The sequence below is a fragment of the Gordionus sp. m RMFG-2023 genome, chromosome 3 (genome assembly GCF_954871325.1).
Source record: "Gordionus sp. m RMFG-2023 chromosome 3, tfGorSpeb1-WG-v2, whole genome shotgun sequence".
In the NCBI taxonomy this organism is placed as follows: Eukaryota; Metazoa; Nematomorpha; class Gordioida; order Chordodea; family Parachordodidae; genus Gordionus; species Gordionus sp. m RMFG-2023.
Window position 1 is genome coordinate 39,110,089 of NC_088777.1, and position 24,506 is coordinate 39,134,594.

A 24,506-nucleotide genomic window follows, 5' to 3' on the forward strand; every position below is an offset into this window, starting at 1 on the left:
TATAAATTGTTAAAACCAATCGTGGATTATCATAGGTGGCATTTTACTAAGCTAAAAGATTTTTATTAGGATTAATTAATTCGGATAGATTGTAGAGAAATAGATGATATATTAAAGATACTGAAGCCTCTAGAAATAGAAACAAAGGTTTTACAGAACTAGTAATTAAGGTGAAGTGGATTTTATCCTACATAGTCAATATAACACTTGGAGATTGGGCTATCAATAGTTTTGCAAATGTATTAGCAACTAGCATAAAAATACGGGAACATGTCAATCTTAGAAATAATGTATTCATTTATGTTTTGCATTTGGATCTTAGATTTTTAATATCAGGATTTTTGGCAAATTGGCATTTAATAAATTTATGGATGAGAATACAAAATCGAGGATGTTATTAATAGTCTAGATAAATTAACTTCAATATAATAGTTGGCCCTCTATTTGTTATTTTAGATCAAGGTAGAATAATTCAACCAGGATATATATTTCAATATTGGAAGGAATGAAGAAAATCCAGCCTGAAATAAACTTTCGAAGTGGTCTTAACAGTTTCCGCTCGCCACAATTAAAAGAGCATTTTCTTTATTAAAATTTATATTATCACCATATAGATCTAGTATGAACAATAATTTATTGGAAGATTTATTAATTATACTCTTGAATAAGCTTTTTAAGATAGATGCATTAAAGGCAAACTATCAAGCAACAACAGCGGACCCGGTGATATCAGCCTAATGGGTTACACATGCATCGATTTTTTGGCACGATTCAATAGAAACACCTCAACAATTCGGCAGAAATCCTAAAAATAAACAAATATTCAAATATTGCTAACATAATTCTTATCCCACTTATTTCACCAATACTTTTGAAGTTTATGGTGAGGAATTCCTTAAATTTATCACATTATCAAGGAGAAAATTAAACCAGATAATTGGCGATCGTAATGAAGCCTTCTATTTACAAGCCATTACAATGACTATCATCAAAGTAATTGCATTGCTATTTATGTTCCATGTAGCAATGCTAGTACATCTCTTAATTGTTTTTTTTTAATTAAATTTTCATGCAATTGTTTTATTTATTTTAAATTTTCATACATATGCGCTATATTTTTATAATCGTTAATTTATTATATGACCGTTTTAAATTCGTTTTTAATAATAAACAGTAAAAAAAATATAAAAAATAATTTTAATATTGAAATAGTTATTTTCTTGCTTATTTCTTTAAATATTTAAATAATTTTAACTGTAAAATTTTTTGAACCAATCCCACTGAACCCGCTCCAATCCCACAAACCTGAACCCGAATTGAACTCTTTTTAAAATCTCAACTTGAACCAGGCAAGTTTAAGGTTTAATCCCTGGTAGTGGGTAATCGTAATACTATATGATGTATTATAAACATAAAATAATTATTTATTGTTAAATCCTTAAATTTTACATAATTTTATTTAAATATTGTTTTTGCACCAATATATTGACAAGAATGTCAAAAGATATTCCATCAAATATTACAATAAATCAATGCAAATGAAAAATGAAAAGTTACAATATGTGAGATCGAAATTCGGTAATCGAGATGATGGGGCCTTTCCCAAGATTGAAAAATCTGAAAATAGTGCCCATGATAAAAGATTGGCTAAGCCAGTGGAGAAGAAATTCGAAGAAGGCAAATTAACACCTCTAGATTCAAATGGGCAAAAAAGTAAATTAACATCTATAGATCCAAATGGGAAAAATTGTAAGGATGATGAAAGTGTTCGGGATTCAAGGTCTATGACAAATATCGGGAATGAATTATTGCTGAAAGCGTCAACATCCCCTGATCGTTCAAACATGCCAAATTTTATGAAATCAATTATGGACTTTGGTAATAGGCAAGTCGAAAAAATTATGGGGAATTCAAATAAGTAATAAAATAAAAATATAATTAAGGTAAATTTTAATGTTGTTAAAAAGACCATTTCGGGTCGAATTTTAAAAACGGCCCGATTAAGATTATAACCAAATAATATTATGTAGGCTTAGAGATTTTGCTCATAGTTGTTAGAAAGGTTTGGACATCTATCTGCTAAACCTTGAGACTTACACAATATTATTTTGGCCAAAACCTTAATCAAGCTTTTTAACAACACCAGTAAATTTACTATCTTTGAACTTTTATATAAAAATATATAATGCTTTCTAAAAATATAAATAGTTATGTTTTTAAATTTAAAATAATTCTTAACAGAAAAATTTATTAATTAAATGGAACACATAATGGTAATGCCAAAAACTTAAAATAGGTATGATTATTTTTTAAGGAAGCATACAGATACTCTTCTGGTATGAGTCATTAGGGATAGGAAGAAATTTTACTTTTAAATGATAAGTAATTCTCACATTTTAACTATAATGGGTATCTTTTTGATATAAATGCGTTAAGCGCGTTTCTGCTTAAGAGTTTAATTTTTTATTAAAAAATGTTTTCTGAGCCAAATTATAAGTGATTCTCACATTTTACCTATAATGGGTATCTTTTTCTTATAAATGCGTTAAGCGCGTTTCTGCTTAAGAGTTTAATTTTTTATTAAAAAATGTTTTCTGAGCCATTTTGCAACTGTTGGTTAGTATCATGTCAATATGGAAGTCAAGAGCTAATCGAATATCATATTTCCACAATTAATGATAAGTGTCTATTGCGCTTATTATGGTATGTAATTCTTTTCAGCAGAGCTAAGAAATTTATTTCTTAGGATAAAAAATCGGAAGATTTAAATCAGGCTATTATTCGGGGCTTATTAAATTTTAATATCTCTACCAAAGCCAACTGGTAAACATCATTTTGAAACCGTCACGTTATAAAAATTAAACATGTACATAATGTAGTTTTTTATAAGACTAAAGCCATACCAGAGTTCTAGCGTTTGAGAAACACAACGCTTGATATTACTTATAAAAAATTAATTGTTACTTTATGCTCGAACCTTAATACAAATAATCTTTAATCTTTATAAATCTTTTCAGATACCTAAGTTTACAACCGTCAAAACCTTTTTGGATTTTAGGAGGGATAGATAGAAATTGGTAATAGAATATGAATAATGTGAGTTAAAAAAAAATAATTTAACAAATATCAATTTTGGCTGGACTACGCCAAAAATATCATAAATATGGCAAGATTTGGGAATAGACTTGCTAATGCTAAAAAAAAAATTTTCTGATAACTTATAAAAGCAAATATAATTACACAAGTTTATTCGATTTTTTGACAATTTTATAAATTATTTTAATACATTGGCCATTGCCAGGTAAATTAAAGTATACCTCAATTAAAGCCATTGTTTTTTTAAATAATAGGAAAAATAAAACATCAAAGTCAACCGCTATTCGACATTCAATTGGGAAATCAGGCCAAAATAGTGAACATTCAATTGAGAAAGATGCAAAACACATTACCCCAAGTCATTCAAAAATTTGGTTAAATGCTAAATTTTTGTCTTTTCGATCGTGGGTGCGAAATTTTTGAAATATTTTATAGTTATTCTAACTTTATGTCTATTATAAAAATATAGTATTTCTTGGTATGGAATTCGTATGAAATAATGAATGATGTATTGTATGATCTTTTTTATATATATGTTAATTGTAGTTTTTATTAGAATCAGTAAACAAATTTCACTAATATATAAATGTATTTTTCATGTTTAAAAAATGTTTTAATTCCTTTTATATTTATATTAGTATACACTCTAAAATATTTCATAAATGTATTTTATATTTGATATTATAAAAAAGCGATTTTTTGAAATAAATTACATATTATATAAATACTAAGAACAAAATTGCACCGATTTTTATATTAAAAATTATATATTAATTTATTTTTCGATTTTGAAAATAATCTATTTATTTGCTTGGTAGACGATAAACTTCATAGTCATACACGTGAAAAGGAATTTTGATATTCTATTAGGTTAGTATTGAGGTTAGACGAGACAGAAGGAAGTAATGTATACCCGTTTTTGTTCTTGACACTGAATTTGTCGATAGTATCATAGAAGCCAATATTATTTGTTAGGATTTTGGAAGTGTTTATCAATTTGCTCGACCCAAAATTAGATTGGTTAGTTATCTCTAAAAATATTTTGCTCATGTCACTTCTCTTGCAAGCAAAATTTAGTTCTAGGCCCTCTAAAATCTTTTTGTATTGAAAAGATAAATTATAATATAATTATTTCAATATTTATTTGCTTTAAATTATTTTAAATGTAATATTCGATATTACCTCGATTTTGTACATTAATGCGTATTGAATAATTTGATATATGACTACGGGATAGTTTATATTCCAATTATGTTTCTTAGATATATCAGACATTGATTCCCTCAACTCGCTATCTTTAACAGTACGCATTGCTTTGATATCAGCATAAAATTTTTGTAAATATTTCCGATAATTCGGAATTTCTTTGGCGTATAATAGCTTGTTGGATGGTGAATCCTATTCGTTTTAAATATAATTTAAAGCTAATCTTAATAAGTATAATAAACCTTTCCCAATCTTAATTCGGACGTGGAACATGAGTCCATGAATGTTTGAGCTAATACCGAAAGACTAGAATCTATGGTGTGTGTTTTGTTAACGTCGAATATGAAATCTGGATTTTTTATGATGTTTACCCAAAATCTTAAAGGCAGGCTTTAATTTTATATGGAGGTTATTTTTTGATAAAATAATAAAATTTTTGTCGATAAGTCAAACATTAAGATGATTTATAAAAATAGATTAAAACTTAACCAGTTATTTTTCCAGGAGTGTACAACTGCTGGATCCGCGATATTCAGCCTCTCGGCTTGAAAATCCAAATAGTCGAATAAGTATTTTACAAAGCAAGGTAATTGAGTGTTAGTTGAAAGTACAACTTTGAAAAAATCATCTACAAATTTTTGAATTGTTCCCTTAAAACATATAAAAATTATTAACATATAATAATATATATAAATCATTACGGTGTATATGCCGAATTTTTTTATAGCGACCCTCAGTTATTGTTAGAAATACGAAAAATAATTTAATTAAACTTTGTCATGATAATTAAATCATGGTCTTCTCTAGAAAAATTATAGAATCGATCCCTTATAAAAGTCAAGGATTTCAGTATATATTTACAAATAATAAATATGGATATGGAGTGGAAAGTTCCGGCCTTCTTAAATCTGAACGTGAAAAAAATTATGGAACAGGAGTGGAACGATGATTCATAGAACGTTCCTGGAACGCTCTGAAAAATAATATAAAAATTGTAATTTGATTTATAACAATTATAAATATAATATACTTATATAAGAGATCGTTAAATAAATTCCAGTTTGCTTCACATAACAATTTTATTGCCAATTATTTAGTATTTTTGTGTGATTTTTAAGGTTATAAAAGCATTTTTTTTAAATAATTTTATAGGAAACAAAATAATTTTATCTGTTTTGTTATAAGATTAATATTATATAAGAAGTTTTAAATTTCACTCTAAAGGTCAAATTTATTACCCCAGCATAAAATAATTTATAAATCGATAATGTCTTATTAATTAGTGTTGCTAGACCAGCGGGAAGAAAGCTCATTTATATAATATTATTTTGTTTATTTTTTAAAAATAGATCGAGTCGTCTGACAACACTAGTCAGAGTATGGAACGCGAACATTTTGGAACGCAAAAATTTATTTGTTCCGAGTCCATGATAATAAACAGTTTTACAAAATAGAAAGAAATAAATATAAATTATAACATACTTTAGTGGATAGTAATCTAGTCAGAAATATTTCCGATATTATATTATTTGTTGTATTATTCGACGAGCCTTTTTCATTTAAATTTTCGCGGTGATTTATCTGTTGTAATTAATTTACTATTTAAAAAACTCTTTTTATATAATTATACCAAATGCCAATAGGTGGGTGCAATATTTTTACTAAATTTTTTATCGTTATGGCTATTTGTTTGATATTTTTTATGAAGTGTCAGGCCGCCATAATGATTGATTAGTTGGGATTTATTATCTACGCAAAAAAAAATTCCTATTATAAAACAATATATAAATATTTTTTTTTTACTCATCGTATTAAAATAAGTCGCTTTGGACGATGTCTGGAGATGATCATAATGATTTCCACCTTGTTCCATAGTATATTGATTATATTGAAGGATTTTGGGATTCGGAGAATCAAAAGGAATTTTTGACGCTATACTTTCATAAGGATTTATTTGAATGGGTGCAAGTATAAGGGTCGTTCCCTCATTGACTCTGTAATGTTGCAAGGTATTTAGACGCACCCTATTTTTGTTGTACTCGTCTACTAATGATGTATTGTCTTCATCCTTCATAATAAACGGACCATATTTTCCGTGTTTCCATACTTATTATTAAATTGAAAAAAAATTTTTCGTAATACACTTTATAAGCCGGACAGACGATAATTGGTAAATTTGGTTTTATTAAATTTATTTTACAACTCAGCCACTTATCCCCGGCTTTTTGCGGCCTTGGTTTTTTGTATCTTTTATTTTTTTACGACATAAAAGGTTATGCCTAGCCCAGGTTTATATTTTTAAAACCCAGGCCCAGATATACGATTAACAATAAAAATTTCAGCATTTTATTCCTTTTTTCATTTTGAGAGCGTAATATATATAGAAAACTAAACTTAATCTTTAATAATCTTGTTACTTAAATCTAAATCCTCTGCATAAGGTCTGTACGAATAAGGGGTGTTCTTATATAACGTCTCTAACAATTTGTTTTTGACTTGGCTAATGGTGTCGCAATCGTTAACTTTGCAAGAGGAAGTCTGAGAATTTTTATCTTCGCCATAAACCACGTATATATTCTGAAAAAAAATTTAATATGAAAAATTATTTAAAAAAATAATAAATTACTAAATTACCAATGTTTTATAATCCACTTTATCAACTAATAATCGATCTTCAGACAAGGAATAACGAGCATCGTAAGTTATAGCATCAACGGGTCCTTTATCTATTTGATATTTCAATGCTTTGTAGAGATAAAAAAACGGACTACCCACGTTTTCCTATAAAGATTAAAATTATTACTGTAATAAAATATATTCAAAATTGTTTATTTAATTATCGTAATATGTGGGGTTTAATTACACCATGCCCTTTGATGAATAAGAAATGTACTTTCAAATTACATAAAAACCCAATATATATTACCGTAAAAACATCCCTTTAAGTAGGTTAATTAACTCATAAATAATTATCCCCTTATATAATTTAATATTACAGTATATTAACTTTTTTTATGAAGTTTAAATAAGGCATTTACTTTGAGATAATCGTACATGTATAACGAAAGACAATTGGTTAACATTTTTTCGACTACGGATTCTGTTCGCCGCAGGAATAAATGCGGAGGGTTGTAGTGACTCTGGACATTGCTCTGGATAAGTTTGTCTAATAAAGTCATTAGTATCTCAACGTTGTATTCCGTGTTTTCTAGAAACAAAGTACTCAATAATGAGGCAAGTCGCGTTTTATCTTTGACTGTAAAATTGGGTTGAGATTCCAAAATGGTTATAAAATTTGATAAAAAGGTTTTGTTGAACAAAAGGTCTTTAAATTTAGACATAGCTAACGGATTCATATATGCATCACTGTTATGATCTTCTCCAAAGATTGCTATATTTCTCAATCCATCCGACCCAAACGAGATTAAATTCTTGTTATTATCAGACTTCATTGCTGAACTATTTTGAAAGAGGTTCATGGAGGTTATGTCAAAACTCGGAATATATGTTTTAAATGCGATATTCTGATTGTTAGGGTATATAGCCTCTTTATCTAGGGAGGATTTAAAGTGATCAACATTGAATATGTTATTGGTTGAATCTTTTTTATCGCAATAATCATTGATATTGTTGTTACTTTTTTCGTCCAACATCACTGTTATATCTGAAGAAATTGACGCATCTTTGGAAGATATCGAGGACGAACTCAAGTCTATCAACAAAGGGGTTTTATTTGAGGAGCTATTCGAATGAAAGTTTTTGCTTATAGTGGCGAAATTATTCTTTTTGCCATTAAAATTATCCATGCCATTTACATTTCCTTGTCCGTTACTGAAGTTTTGTTGGCCGTACGATAAATGTTGATCGAGAAGGTTGGTGCACATTTGATAAGGATTCCGTTTAATTTCCTCCTAATAAATATATAGTATTAATATAAATATATTGAAAATCATAAATAATTAAACTTTTGGGTGGCTTCCAAAGAGTATATTTCTTTCGTAATGATTCATCTCGGAAAAAAATATTTTTGAAATGTAAGTTTTTCGATCAAAGAATGGGATTCCGGAGAGGATTATATCATTACTGACATCACTCATATCGGTCTGCAATTCTGCAAAAGCTGAAGAGGAAAAAATATAATATAGATTTATATTTTAACAATTGGCTGACTGTCTGGCTTGGAGCGAGCTTATCTCCAATCAAATCAAAGCGAAATAAAAGTTTATAATATTGACCGGTAAATTTGAAAACTTATTAAAGATAATTTTAAACTAGATGATGAAATTTGCATCATAATTCATAGTAAAATATGAAAATAAACTAATTTACCTTGTTTGCATTCCGATCTGACATTGCTTTCAAGAGTTTCCATTTGAATTTGAATTCGTTTGTATTCCTTTTCGGCCAATCTACTACGCCGATTAAAAACGAAAAATATTACGAGACTTATGGCAAATAAGAACAATCCAGCGATTGTTATAAATACCAGCATTGACTTGGGTGGTTTATTTGATATTCTGGCTATTATGGGGGAGTTAAGTGGCAGATATTTTATGTAACCTATATCGACCTTAATATCGCCAAATGTGAGCTAAAAAAGAATTGAATAAAAGTTAGGATTACTAATTTGGTATAAAAAAATATCACCATACCCAAACGGGGAGAACTTTTTCATTTTGGATCATGAGTCTTTCATTAAATTTCATATCCTTCCCAGATGATTCCTGACTTTCTAAATAGGGTTGAAATATCAAAGCTTCTTTTGGAGGTGGCACGCAAACTATACGTGAGTCTGAAATGAGCGTAATTGGGCAAGATTCAAATCCAATCATCACTTTTATATCGTCTAACCATCTCATATTAGCACCCTAATATATGGATGTTATATTTTTTTCTATTATAAATTTTTTTTCTTTACTTCAATAATAATGGATTCTCCAGTAAAAATTTTGACATTATCATGTTCTGAAAAGGGGTAAAATTTTGGGTCGGGATAGTACGTAAGTTTTGAGGGTAGATGAGAATAATATGATGATATATTCTATGAAAATGATATAAACAACTGTATCAGTGTAATAAATTACTCTAAGAGAAACGACATTATCCATAATAAGACCAAAGGTTATTTCATTTGTGTAATTGGAAGTAATCAAATAAGGTAAAGGAGGCGATAAACAAATAATGATGGTTGAATTTATTATGTTACATTTCTAAAAAAAAAATATTATTTAAAAAATATATAGAGATTTATATACCACTCTCGCCATATATTCAATATTAAATCTGTTTAAATCCAAAAAGATATAAGCATTTGAAACTATGTTCAATGAATTTCCACTTATATATATTTTTCTTCCTCCGCTTTTGATTAAATATTTTTAAAAAATTAAATTATAAATATATTTAAAAAAAGAGGGCATCGTTACATATAGTTTTTGCCTCATTTTTGATGTATAAATTAGTGTTGTTAAACGGCTCGTTCTGAGCCGATAAAAACGGCTAACTCAATATTTTAGCCAGAAAAATATTGACTAAGCCTCGATATTAATATATTTCTATACCTTTTTTCCTTTTATGAGCAAAATATTCAGGCGGGTAATATTTTTCTGGATGAAATATTGAGTTAGCCGTTTTTTAAAATCGGCTCAAAACGAGCCGTTTAACAATAAAATCCTTAACAAAATATGCAATAATTTATTTAGCATTTATAAAGTAATCTTCACACAAAAAAAGGAATCCTATAACAATATTGGGTATACTAATATTTAAATTATATTTTAGGTTTTGTTTATGGTATTCAAATGGAAATTAATTCAATTACCTCATAAAACTTTCTAATGGATATATAGAATTAATGACAGGATCTGGCATAAAAACGTAATCTATAGATATAGATTTTTCGAATCTATCAACCTCAAGTTTTAGTGAATTTATTTTTAAGGGGGCTGAGGAAACGGGCTGAGTTAAACAATGCAAAACGTTCATCTCTTTATTTCCATTTTCAGTAATTTTTGAGTCTTCAACATCCCTAAGATATCTCGGTATGAATAAAAATTAAAAAAATAATTAAATTCATACTTTATTATGTGACAAGGTATATAATCGAAATATATTTTTCTCTGAGAGCCAACATCGATATTTTTGCCAATAATCTTAATTACTGTTCCGCCAGACATGGGGCCTTTTTCAGGAGTGATAGAGTAGACATCAATATCCTTATTTAATTCAAAGGTAATTATAATATATTGCATTGTATTATATCAAATATAAATGAACCTTTTTTCAATCTCAAATTATAAATTAATACAAATTTTATTTCTATGAAATTAACTAAATAAGTAATTTCAAAAAACAGATCTTTTAAAATAAAATTTAACTCTAACAATCGTAGAGACTAACTCTACGCCCATATTTGATGCAATTACAACCATGGGAAAATTTTATTTTAATCCAAAACATATTTCATATCAAAAAAATTAATCCTACGCTTTAGCCTATATTAAATTTAAGTAGAATCGAGTATTATGTTAAAATTATACAATAATTTTGTTATCTATAGAATCTAATGTTGTAAACGAAGTTCATTCTTTTTGAAAAAAATGATAAACGGCGTTACTTTTATTTTTTTACGAATTTTGAACATGAAGGCGTTCCTTTTTTATGACGAACACGTTCACGTTCGTTTAATTTTAGAAAATCTTATTTTTATTTATTTGAAAATAAAAAATATTAATTTAATATTAATTCAAATATTTTAAGAAAATTAGCTGTTTCTTTATCACATTTGAATTTTTTATACCAGCTACTATTTTCAAAATAAGGTGAATTAACATAAAGATGGCCAAAATATAATAATTACTTTAACTTATATTTAATATACCAATTACACCTTACCAAATGTAAAATATGTCCAAATCTTCAAGTTCAAATTTAAAGAGTTGAAATTTATTCTTTTTATAGTATAACTATAAAAAATCCTGTTAATAATTTATTTTAGATTATTGCATTTCATAGGCTTATTAAATTATGATTATTATTATAAAGTAAGAATCATTAAATATTATATATATTCACAGATATAAAATAGTTAATATCTTTTTAAATATATCTATTTTTAATGTGATTATTTGAAATTTCGCTATTATTTTTAGGTTTAATAAGGGTTTTATATTTTAATAGTTGAACACAATTCAAAGTAAATAAATTTATATATTTTTTATATAGTTGAATTTTTTTTTAATATATAAGAATATTTTTATATTAATTTTAAAATGGCTTATATATTGTTTTAAAAAATATACGGTATTTATTTATATTAAATTAAATATAAATGAAATTAAAAAAAACACATTTTAAACGAACGTGAACGCGTTTCTTTTTTTAGAAATGTTTGCAGGTATAATTTTCCATATATAAGGAGAATTTTTATAAATTTTGATTTTTTTTTTTTGCTTTTTTTAGTTATTTTAAAAGTATTTTATTAGTTTTTAAAAAAATTTTGGCTTATTTTGTTTGGCAATTAATATTTACCTCATTTTTTCAAGGGGAAAAATGGTTGCCAAAAAGCAAAATAAAAACGCCACTTATGAAAAAAACCATAGGCAAAGTAACAATAATCAATTTCATATGTTATATATAATTTTTTGAGGGTATATTTGATTTTAAAAAAATTGTGTTTTTATGAATATTTTTTGGTTATATTTGGTTACCAACTTATTGAATATAGTCGAAGGGTTATTTTTGTAGAACTTCTAATTGATTTATTAGAAATTAATACATTTAAATTAATTCAAAAAATATACCATGTAATCAAAATTGATTTTAGCGACAGAAGGTGATTGATTCCCCAGTTTCAGAGGATTCGAACCTGTTTTCGAACTGGAAGTTGTTCGGCATATGATCCTATTATCATTTTAAAAAATTAATAAAATGATTGTCAAAACATTTTAATTCTTGTAAAAGGGATTTAATTTTTTTTAATATTAAGGGTTATTTAAATTTACTTTCTGGATATTTCAAAATTTTCAATCAAACAGGGACTATCGCCGATAGTGATAGATATTTCTTGGTCATAGTTTTTCATAAGATCGTGTCCTAGCAGTGTGATAAGAGTGCCACCTTCTTTGGGTCCATACAAGGGATACGCCTATATAATATAGAAACATGTATACACATATAGTTTATGATATAGAATAGATATAATTAGCAATAATAATTAGTAATCCCTATAAAATTGCAAAATATTATTTAGTAATTACACACTTTGAATCTATTTGATGCTTTACAAATGATATTATCCTCCGTGGCCTCATTAAGGCATGCTTAAATTTAATAAGAGTGTGTAAAAAATTTTCAATTGACTAAACGGTTTCTTTGAGCATAAATTAGTTATTCAGCATTCCCTAAATGATAGGAGCTAGGAACGCCACGGAATTTTAATTGTAAAATATTAATTTTATAAAAATTGATTGTAATAATAATACTGATATGATTAAAGGTGCAGGACACTTGGAATGGTGTAAATTATTATTCTCGAAATTTTTAAACGCTGGGTTTAAGTGACATTGATGCGAATGTGAACAGGAAGATTTGGTAAATCTACCTCCGTGGGGGGTAATTTCGACTAAAGCGGAGGAGTGGTTAGATATTTTTTCCGTTGGACACCATATACATTTATATATAGGATCTAAATTGGAACATAAAGTACAGTCTTCGGCTAAATTTTCGCATTTATACAACGTTATTTGAACCCTATCTATAAGATGATGGTCATTCCAAAACACCGATAATATACCATCCATTTGCGGGCTATCTTCCTCGTAGTAATACTTTAAAATGGTCATAAGAATATATTTTAAAAACTAAATTTGACAAAAATTATTTATAATAATGATAATTTTGACATAATAATTGCCTACTCATATCTTTAAATTATCAAGACCCAAAATTAACTAACCTTAATTTCAAAAAAAAAATTTTAATTGGAAAATAAATTAGGAAATAATTTGTTCCATTAGAAGATTATATCTATTTGAACGAAATGTTAATACCCTATCTTTATTTAAGGGATAAAATTATAAAGCGATGCATCGTTATATTTTTCTTAATCTTTTCTTGTTAAAAATTGGGGATGATAGATTATTGTGGATATTTACAGAGTAGGAGAGATCAGAGATATGCCAACCACTATTTTTTATTAATTGGTCTATAACTTCCGTAACTTTTAAAATTCAGGAAATACTTTATACATATATTAATAAATGCCTCTAAAGGGAGTATTATCATAATTTATCATCTTCTGGAGCCTTACCAATGATATAAATAATTATTAGATATTTAAATAATTAAAATAGACTGAACATCCTTGAATTAAATTAAACGTTTTCTTGTTAATATTATCATTTTCTATTGTTTTGTGTTTCAAAAAAAATTATAAGTTACATTTTGATTAAATAACGCGTAGTTATTCAACTTCCTTTCATTAAAAAAAACTCAAATTTTATAAACATGGGATCCTATGACAAAATTTTAATATTGATCAGTGGTAGAACTATTCGTGATATCATATATAGATCTAAAATTCTCAATCTTACAGTTTTCATAGAAAAAAAAGGTAGAAAAAGTGTAATAATATACAACCTAGTGAGATTTGAAATGTTTGAAAATATTGATGGTAAATATAAATTCAAGTAATTGGTATTACTTTAGAATTGAATTTATTTTCCAAAGAATAATTCTATTAATAATAGCACTAGAAGAATTGATTTATTAGCTTTTGCAATTTATTAGGGGCTCTCATTTTTATTTTTTAAGAAAAAGCCTTTCCTAGCATGTCAGCAAAAGAAGACTCAAATAAACGAAAGAATAATACCTGGATGAATCCTCATTCTCTGTGATGAAACAAATTGGCGCTTATAAAGAACCCCTCAAATTCACAATAATGTTGTCATCGAGTTTATATGAAATAAAAGGGTCTAGGTAACATGTGTTTTGTTGAGGGAATCATTTGTTTAGTCAAATATCATGATAAATCAAAGGAGCTCCTTGATTTGGCGAATTTATGATTTCCCAAGGGGATTTTTATTTTTAACAAGAAATTTCATATGTTAAATAGACTTTAAAAAATTATTATCAGACACAGGTTTGATTTTACTGGAATATTTTTCATTAATTCGATTTAAATTCAATAGAGCTAGGTTTATATAATAAAATAAAGGGCATAGACAAACGTAGACTTAAAAACATAAGTTTGTTTTAAAACCTTTTCTATGCCTAAATAAATTTAAACCTTCATTAAAGGTAAAGGCCAATTAACCAAATATTAGAGGTGAAGTGACGACTATTATGATTTCCCCAAGTTTAATGGCGTTCATTTTGATTTGAATAATATACTTTTTGAAATTTATTATATCTCATATGATATTTGTTCAATATTAATATAACTATCATTATTGTATTATAAATATTAAATAAATTAAAGTAATAAAGTTTTGTAAATGAAGTTGTATAAATTCATTTATTATATAATATCATTTGTTGTTATAAAAATATAACATAAAAGTTAAAATGTTTATTAATATGGTTAAAATAACATTATATTCATAAAATGTTTACAAGAGGCACGCCTTGCCCTTTATCTATCTTGAAAATTTAAAAATAAAATAAAAATGATATACTAGCCATTGTACACTTGTTTCCCGGGCCCCATTAGCACTAGCTTTACATCATAACCAAAATATTAGCTAAGGATAACCATAAATATTCGTAAAATTTCTCAAATTATAAAATAAGGTCAAACTTTGCTACCAAAGTTAAATTAATATTAAAATTTTATTTAAGTAAATTTACATCTATATTAGGACAAAATTTAAATACCCAGGATTTTAATATACAAATGGGATCAAGTGGTTTACAACGTCCCATGGCTAAACTGACTAAACTAGCCCAGCTCTCCTATATATTTATATGTTTTATGTATTTCTTACTTGTTTGGCTTTACAGTAAATATAATTGAAGTTCTTATCGGTATGAGCCTTAACGTACACGCTTTGGTTGTTGTATTCTATCAAACAACTAAATTCGATTTTTTCACCCTGAGAAAAAAATATATATAATTTTTAGATAAAATAAGATTAAAAATTACCAATGATATGGGTAAATTTTTGCCTTTGATAGTAATTTCTGTGGGGATTTTATGAGGGATCAAAATGTTTGGACTAAAATTGTAATCAAATTTTGGGCATCTTTCGGATGATCGTATATTACCTTTAGTATTCTTAAAATAAATTTGATTATAAAAAAAATTAAATAATTATTTGATTTATTTTGGAGATTTGAGAAATGTTGATTGGCTATTTGTGCAAGACTAAGATCTAATCCCATTCATTCCTTAATGATAATATATGGTTGGAAACTTCTCATCCTACCCACTAAATTAATTTATTTATAAACATTCAACCTTAAAAACATGTTTCAACCCTATAAGAAAATTAATTTTTTCAAGTTGTTATAAAAAATTTTTAAATCATTAAAAGTTTTTTTAAGGAATTTAAGTCAAATCCTATAAATAACTATAATAATTATATTAGTTAATAATTCAATTATTATTTATAGATACATATTTTATTACTTTTGTCTTGCAAGGTTGGTTTTGATAAACGCAAGCATTTTCGTAAAGACACCAATTACAATTCCATTTGGTGGACGTACATTCCTTGCAACTCGTCAAATGACTGCAATCGTAAAATGTAAATACTTGAGAAGCCAGTATTTTATTTTTAAAATGATCAGAGTAAATTTTTAAAGGCACCTGGGTGAAACCTGATATAATATTAAATAAAGATATTATTTTCATGATTATTTCAATACAATTATTTTTTTCCCCAGATACAAGCCTGGAGATGCATTGAAAGATAGGTTTAAAAAAATTTTTTACCTAATGAAGAATCAATGATAGGCCTTTCATCAAATGCGGGCAAAGAACAAATTAGACCCCAATCCTGTATAACAGCCTCGATAGATGTAGACTCGTCAAATACGCAATAATATTTTGATTTGGATGTTATCAAAGAAGGTAAATGGGATATGTTGAGATGTATCTTTGATTTTTAATGTTAAAAAAATAGTTATATAGATGTTTAAAATTAAAAGTGTTTAAATGAATAAGCTCGATTATTTAAAATAATATATATTAGTTAATTTTATTTTAAAAAATTAAACCTTGATCATTTGAGTTAGTTCTGCCTTTGAAGGGTTAATCGCATTGAAATATATACATTGCTCGGAACGATACGGTAACCATTTGTTAAATATCGATGTTGTTATGCATTCTGACTGCAAAGAACATCTAATAAATGTTTACAATAAAAGAATATTCTAAGATAGATTTTAAAAACATAAAATACATGTATGTAATAATTAATATTTCTCTCAATGGATAGACGAAAGATGTAATCGATTAAATAACAGTGTTCAATGTTTATGTAATAATTTAAATATAATATTACAAAATTATATCTGGCTTATAACATTCCCATTTATAATCCTACTTTGTATTTTTTTTAAAAAAGAAAAAGAAATGATAAACATTTCTATAGTAATATATCTTAACTTGTTGTCATGCGTGCACCAACCGCAATAGGGGTCTCCAGATCTCATGCAACCTAGGCAATCTGTGTATTCATTGCAAGACGCCAATTTAATTTTGTATAACTTTATTTTTGTTTGTCAAAAAATTAATTGAAAGTGTAAAGAAGTTATGTAATACAATATTTATTAAGCCAGGTATATTACAAAGGAAAAATAAAATTAATTTAATAGTTTAATCAATAAATGAACCCATTTTTAAAATAATAAAAAGATATGAGAAACATAAGGCTATAATTTATGAATCCATTAGGAAGTTCTTTGCAATTATATAAGTAATATAATATATAATATTAAAAACTTTTTACATAATAAAACTTAAAATTTATGCCCATTAGTAATTATATTTTGGAATTAGACAATTAAAAATTGATCAAAAGAATTTTTTTTATGACTCTTCTACTACTTTTACTTTCAATTAAATTTTTAATTTAGGTCAAAGAGATGTAAAAAGCTTTACACTACATAATATACAGCTTTACAATAAAAATGTTAAATTTAAAAAATTTTTTATGTATATAAATTAAGATGAATATTTCATCTTATCGGCAAGATATAAAAATATAGGTATATATGTAGTGGAATAGATAAATATGGATGGGGGGAGGGGATTTGTGGTTGAAACCCACTCCATGGAGATTATGTAAAATGTTGTATTTAATATAAAAAAATTTTATTGATGTCTAGGAAAAAAATTGCTCCCATTGTTTTAAAAAAACCCTCTGTAATTTCCTATTTCAAAAAAATCATCTCAGAAATGTATTTATTTAAGAAACGTGAATAAATCTTAAAAATCTAAGAATAAACAATATTAGTGGCAGATTTAATTTTTTAATAAATTTTTCACATTTAATATATTTAAAAAATTTTGAAAAACGGAATGCTATCCAAAATCATTATAATTCATATAGGATAGACATTTCACATTTTTTATTTCCAAGTGAAAAGGCGAACTTGGTAGGTATTAATTTACCTATTTAGATATTACATAATTGAAAGGAAAATAAAAATAAACATGGGAAAATAAAAAAAATCTATTGGATATAATAGTTAATAAATTATTAAGAATTGGTAAACTTATTTATATTAAAGCATATTTCTATTAATTTTAAAATTTTTAACTAAATTTATTGTAAGAAAAGCTGGGGCACGTTGAGTACAGGAAGAACCTTAGTCCAATTATAATTTAAATAATATATTAGACTCAAAATTTAAGCCTAATATTATTACGTTATACATAAAAAAGATTTGAAGAGTATTTAGTTTAGTATTTTAATTTTTACAGAGGAAAATATTTTAGCATACCAAAAGTAACAAAAAATCATTTAAAACTTTATCTTTTAGATTTATAAATAAAGCTTTTAAAATCATAATAAATAAATTTAACCCTAATCATAGAATATGAATTAATATGACTCTGAAGTATTTATAAAGTTTGGCTATGCCATGCTTGATTTGATCATAATATAGTTGTATTGTACCTAAATTATTACATATATTTTTTTATTTTGAATAAAACAAATGATTTTCGTATTTATCAAACTAAAATATTAATTTTTAATACAATATACTTTATATAATATTTTAATTTTTTTTAACAAAAATCCTAAAATTTCTTAAACTCTAAATCAAATTTAATTTACCCAATTATTGTGTATAATCAGCCTCTAGTATTATAAAAATATCAAAAATTTATTTTTACTTCTATTTTATGTGTGGTCAACTATTAGTTTGGCATGATTGGGACAAAAAAAATTTATTAATTTTTTAAAAAAATTATAGGTTTTATAATATATATCAATCATTTCAAATGCCCTATATTTTTAGGCTTCAAAAGACTTTTATTTATAGTCTAATATTATTGAAATTATTCAGATTTGAACGAAAAGTATCCCAAATATCCCTGATCTCCTCTATATATATATTATGTACTAACTTTGTGTTTTGTCATAGCATAAATATTCTGGGAGATTACATCTATGAAAATATCCTTTTTAATGCTGAGTGATATTGAATCCAATTTTTGACTTGAATAAATCTTAGAGTTTTCTTCCAATAATATCTATAATTTACGAAATTTTTTTTATAAATTTCAGATTTATTTGATAACATGGAAGGCATTATATAGAAATTAATTATTGTTATATAATTCTTAAATACACAATAGTCCCAACTAAAAACTATACTTTTATCTACAGGCTCAATTCTTATTAATTAGGAAAAGATGAAATATATTTTGGAAAAATAAATAAGGTAAAAAAAGTTTTAAGAATGATATTAAATAAATATTAGTATATCATACCTTTTTCAAATAGCCATTATTTGTCCCTATGAACGCTGTTGTAAAAGTATTCGACACGCCAATCGTAAGTGCGGTCACCGTGTAATTCGATCGAACTTGATTAAATATGGCCAAGCTTTTCAACGGCACTCTACCTTCTAACCTTGGGTTTGGTTTGGTCGTGTCGCAAAAGTCGTTTCCAATTATCGTCTCCTTAATTGAAATATGAGATCAAATTTAATATAAAAGATTATAAACAATTAAGTTATGTATGTTGTATTTTAATATTCAACACTGACATTCTTTATTGAATTTCATCGATATCTATATCAAGTATTTTGTTTAAACAAGAAATAATATTATAGGCTATTGATAAAAATCAAGTCGCATTGCATTTTTAGAATCAAAATAATGTTTAGCCCTCAATTTTATTTCATAATACGTTATTAGCACATTTTGAGTATAATTTGAAATCTACACATAAAAAATGCTTTAGAATTATTGCTAATTTTTTTATTCTTAAGAATGTTATAAATATATTAATATGTAATCAGAGGCCTGTCAATAAAAAAATGCATAGGGATTCCCTGTTTATATATTATTACTTATAAAAATATTTAACAGGACTTGTAAAAAATTATAGCGAGAACGGTAATTGGAAACTTCGGTTATTTAAAATAAATTAATGAGATACGTCGAAAACCAAATTTCCTGGGAAATAATTGTTTATATACAATGAGGACCACCTAAAAATTATAGGCAGGTAATTTATTTTGTCTAGGCTCTGCTGTGGCGCATTCTCTGTTTGTTACTCATAGATTTTTAAAAAAATTAGTCATATAGCGCTGCATTTCCTAAATGTGTTAATGTATTATTCATAAATTTTGTATTTTTTTCAACTTGATCAAAATCAGTAAAACCATAATTCTCTTTAATTAGTGGGGAACTGGGAACATTGATATGTCATTGATTTTAATACAATCACACGGATACAATAAATCCATTAATATTTTTTTAATGTTAATTCAATTAAATTTTTGTTGGGGTAAAAAAAAATTGCTAATATTAAATTAATTTATATTTATGTATTATGTCACAATAATTCAGGAAATGATTAATAAAAAATATCTTATTTTAATATATTATTATTGACCATTAAATTCTAATAGTTTTTATTATTTTTTATGTTTTGAGATCTTAAGTAAGTATAATATATCGTGAATAATAGGTTATTATGCAAAATAAAGTTGAATATAAATAATGTTAGATTTGTTTTTATCGGTTCTTTATCGTATTAAATCGAATAGAAACTATTCCTATAAAAACTAATTTACATATTTTTTTTAGAAAATATAATAATTTGTAAAATAATAATAATTTTTAAATATATTGGAATAGGGAAAAATAATAATATTTTTCTTGTTTTTTTTTGAAATTGAGGTGCTTAAAGGTACATTAAGTTTTCGAATCTAACAATTCAAATTAATAGGAAGTTTTTAAAAAGGAGAATTGTCAAAAAATCTATAATTTCCCCTTAGAATTTTATACACCTCCCAAATTAACCAGTGATGTTTATTTTTAATTTAAACTCATCTAAATACTTTTTAACCCATTAATAGATTCTATTCTTTTATGGATGGGGGAAAGGAAAAATAAATTCCAAAATATGCCCTATAAATATGAAAAATGAGTTAATCATTCTTTAAAATATAAAACAACAAAGAAATGTAAATAGAATTGCTTTACACGATGGTCTAAGTTGTAAATGGAGCTATAATAATGTTAACAACTTGATTATAGGCTAAAATCTACTCATTGCCTCTAGTCTATATGCAAACCCCATGATCCTATTTTGTTTGTATTACCATGCATTCACAGTTAGCTCGAATTCTTGATGAAGTATACAAAAATACGTGCAAATTGTGAATGCAGGATTAGGCGCATAATCCTAATAAACAACCTGATATTTGGTATTTTTAATTTTACGAAAATAAAAATTGAGAAAATCTGAAAAAAAAATATATTATTATAGAAGTCATATTAAGATATAATGTAAAAAAAAATTATGGAAATAAGGGAGACATTATATAACTGTTTTATATATTCAGCAAATTAATGCAAAAATATTGCAAAACATAAAATTAATATGTATATATAATAAATTAATAAATAAGGTTTAAATCACGAAAAAGATGCAATATTTTATCAATAGAATACTAATTTTCTTGCAGAAACTTGGACCCATCCCATTCTTTCCCCTAAAAACAATGGTTTTTGTTTTTCTTGCTCAAATAATTTTATTAGATTTGAGCTTAAGATTTATTAATATATTGTCGAATTAAAGTTAATACTGTTTTTTTTTAAAATCCTTTTTTTATGTCATTTGGATTAGAATTTAGTTCAAATAAATTTATTTTAATCGTAAAGCATGACATAGGGAAAAATTTTTTTTAACCATATTTTATATTTTTTATCAATCCAATAAATTAGTACAAAAAATTTCACACAAAAAAGTTATTAAATATAAATATGTTATTGCATGAATATTAATTATACTAAACATATACATTTTGTTGAATATCTGTTTATTATTTTCAATTCTTTTTTATTTTTTAACAATATGTATTTTAGATTTTTTTTAGTAAAGAATTCTCTTATAAAATTTGATGTGATTTTTTCAAATTCAGATAAATTGCCTTTGACTATGTGTTAAAATTTCACTATTTATGCAAATTGCAGAAAAGCTACACTAACAATACATTACCCTGTATGGTCCTGTCATCTATAAATTTGATATAAAAAAAAGTAGCAGTGGCGGGACCTAATAATGTACTATGGTAATTTGAAAATATTTTTCTTTAGAATATCGATCATTTAAAGATATATATGAAAAACCTAATGAATTGCATATATGATACATTGCAAACTATAATAATTAAAATAAAAATATATTTCTGAAAAAAATTATAAAATGATATATAAAAATAGTTCATATAAAGATGCACACCTCCATCCCTTTGGAAAATATTATCCCCCTAGATACAGTCAACCTCTCCTCGGAAAATGAAACAATATGTTATAAACAATAATTTAAAAAAGTTGTAAAATCAAAATACTTCTTAACCCGAAAAAAGTATAAAATGTATGCAGGAAATGTTCCCAAAACTCTTCCCTCTTTTAGGAAAATCTTGGTTACGTCTGTGTTTATAAATATAAATTTAGTCAAAAACAAATTTAGAACCAAATATTAAATTAATATTCTAAAAATTAATTATAAGGTAATTAAATATATACGTACTAGATAATAAATCAGAAATACAAATTAAATCAAAATTTGCATAAAATAAAATTATTCCGCACAAATTAATATATCTTACTTATATTAACTCATAGTTATTTATTCTCAAATAATTCTAAGAATTGATATAATATTATTGGTAATATTGTTATGTTTGATAATATGCATACTCTCTTTAGTATATCGTAATCCCATAATTAAAATATTAATTTATTAATCAGATTATTTTACTTTCCCAATATAACAGACACTTTAATTGTCCTGCCGTTACCTATATTTAGCTAATTCTAAAATAAGATAAATAAAATATTTGTAAAAAATATTTTTACAATTCCATTATTAAGATTTAGGTAAAACATATTATTAATAAATTTAATTTTAATTACTTACAGATATGATGCATTTTGGGTTTCCGGGGTTAATGTGGTTGAGCCCGCGAGTTCGAAAGGTACCATTGTAGCACATCTGAATGTTTTGAGCGAACATATTTTGTATTTCGGTGAAGGGGTAGATGCAAATAGCATAATCCTCTGTCGAACCATTTCCCTCATCGTTAGGTTTGAAGGCGTTATCGGAGTTTCTATGCATATAATTTGAAGTGCCCGTATTATAATTAGAATTAGATATGCTATCCTTGCCCTTCACGAATATTCCAATTAAAGCTCGTTTGTCTCTTTTAAACATCCTGCTCTTTGCGTCATCGTTATATGGGTATCGATTATAATTATACGAGTTATGAATCCCGTATTCGTTAGATAAGAAACTCAGGTCATCGCCCAGGTTACCAAAAAAGGCTCTTTTCAGAAGTGGGTATAAAGTAAATTGATCGTTTTTATTATTTGATTCTTCAAATTGAAATTTGGAATTGCTAAAACTTCGATTCGGCACTTCCTTATTATTAATATAGCATTCTAACGGCAATTCGACGTAAGTGTGAAAGGAATCGTCGTTTAAACACACTCTAGATATTTTTGAATGGTATCCTTGTTTGCTGAGTTCAGGCGATGAATGATAATTAGTTACATCTAGGGCTGGTTGAACGTTTATGAAATAGGCAAAGGAATCCGCTTGAAAGGCGTACTGGAACAAAATTTTGTATATGTGATTAAAATCCTTTAATATTTGTAACCGGCTTTGACCTCCTTTTATACCATCATTGGCTAAAAAAAAGCCATTGCTTGACATAGAATTGGCTTGATTTTTTGATTTTTTTACGTTAGGGTATCTTAAACTGATAGAAGAGGACTGAAATTCAGACCATATTTTATGTTTATCGCCGAGATACGTTTCCCCCACATACATTAATGTGTTTTGAGCTAATATCGCATCTTCTTTGTGCACATAATTTGAATACATCTTCGTGTTCATAGGTTTGTTTATGATGATCCCTAACGTGGAGGATGGTATATATTCAGAGATCACAGGCGTAGTAGATAACTGTGTAAAATTTAAAGATGCTCTTAAATCATTTTTATTCGCTTTTGGATGATCTTTGCCTGCCAAGAATTCAAAATTAATAGATAAACTCTGACAAAATCCTCCAAACGTTCCACAAACTATGAGACCTTGGGTTGGTCTATCGATCAATAATAACTTATTAAAATTCGCATAGTTTGTTTTTGCTGTTGAGATCAGAGTGGAATGTTGCTCGTCTTTCAAAAAAGAGCTAACGCCGCCAATTTTTGAGCAAAATTCCTCATATTGGTAATATTTACATAGGGAGCTAAAACTTAGATCAACTGTGTCCAATAGGCTTAGATCTCTTCCATCTAATGCTAACAATACATCAATGCCGGTCACGAATATAAGCGGGATCCCATTATAATAGCTGGTGACCAAATGATTGAAAGCCTTTAAACTATGCTGACCTTTATTAGGTTTAAGAGAATCGACTTTAAATCTAATCACATTATTGTTATCTTCGCTATTTATCACGCCAAAAAAGTATAAAGTCGTCAAAATGTTTATTATACATGCCAT

General features: G+C 26.2%; 1 protein-coding gene and 1 long non-coding RNA gene across 2 annotated transcripts; one reads left to right on the forward strand and one right to left on the reverse strand.

Moving 5' to 3' along the window:
• The first annotated feature begins 1,261 nt into the window (after nt 1–1,261).
• On the forward strand, nt 1,262–3,500 carry LOC135927344 (uncharacterized). Its single transcript, XR_010572051.1, has 3 exons — nt 1,262–1,379; nt 1,494–1,918; nt 3,351–3,500. It is a non-coding gene; the product is annotated as an uncharacterized LOC135927344 (long non-coding RNA).
• Nucleotides 3,501–3,846: 346 nt separating this feature from the next.
• Nucleotides 3,847–24,506, reverse strand: LOC135926959 (plexin-A4-like). The gene is made up of 30 exons (XM_065462892.1): nt 22,917–24,506; nt 19,250–19,441; nt 18,884–19,009; nt 16,913–17,013; nt 16,522–16,648; nt 16,238–16,400; nt 15,932–16,122; nt 15,446–15,577; nt 15,288–15,395; nt 12,786–13,130; nt 12,306–12,448; nt 12,105–12,204; nt 10,381–10,517; nt 10,124–10,330; nt 9,558–9,663; nt 9,387–9,512; nt 9,221–9,343; nt 8,955–9,170; nt 8,632–8,893; nt 8,268–8,422; nt 7,341–8,213; nt 6,937–7,083; nt 6,720–6,879; nt 6,106–6,408; nt 5,933–6,051; nt 5,785–5,883; nt 4,792–4,952; nt 4,545–4,692; nt 4,279–4,494; nt 3,847–4,191 (listed from the first exon to the last, which is right to left on the reverse strand). The coding sequence occupies exons 1-30, from the start codon at nt 24,504–24,506 to the stop codon at nt 3,931–3,933; spliced, it is 7,137 nt and encodes a 2,378-aa protein (XP_065318964.1). The 3' UTR covers nt 3,847–3,930.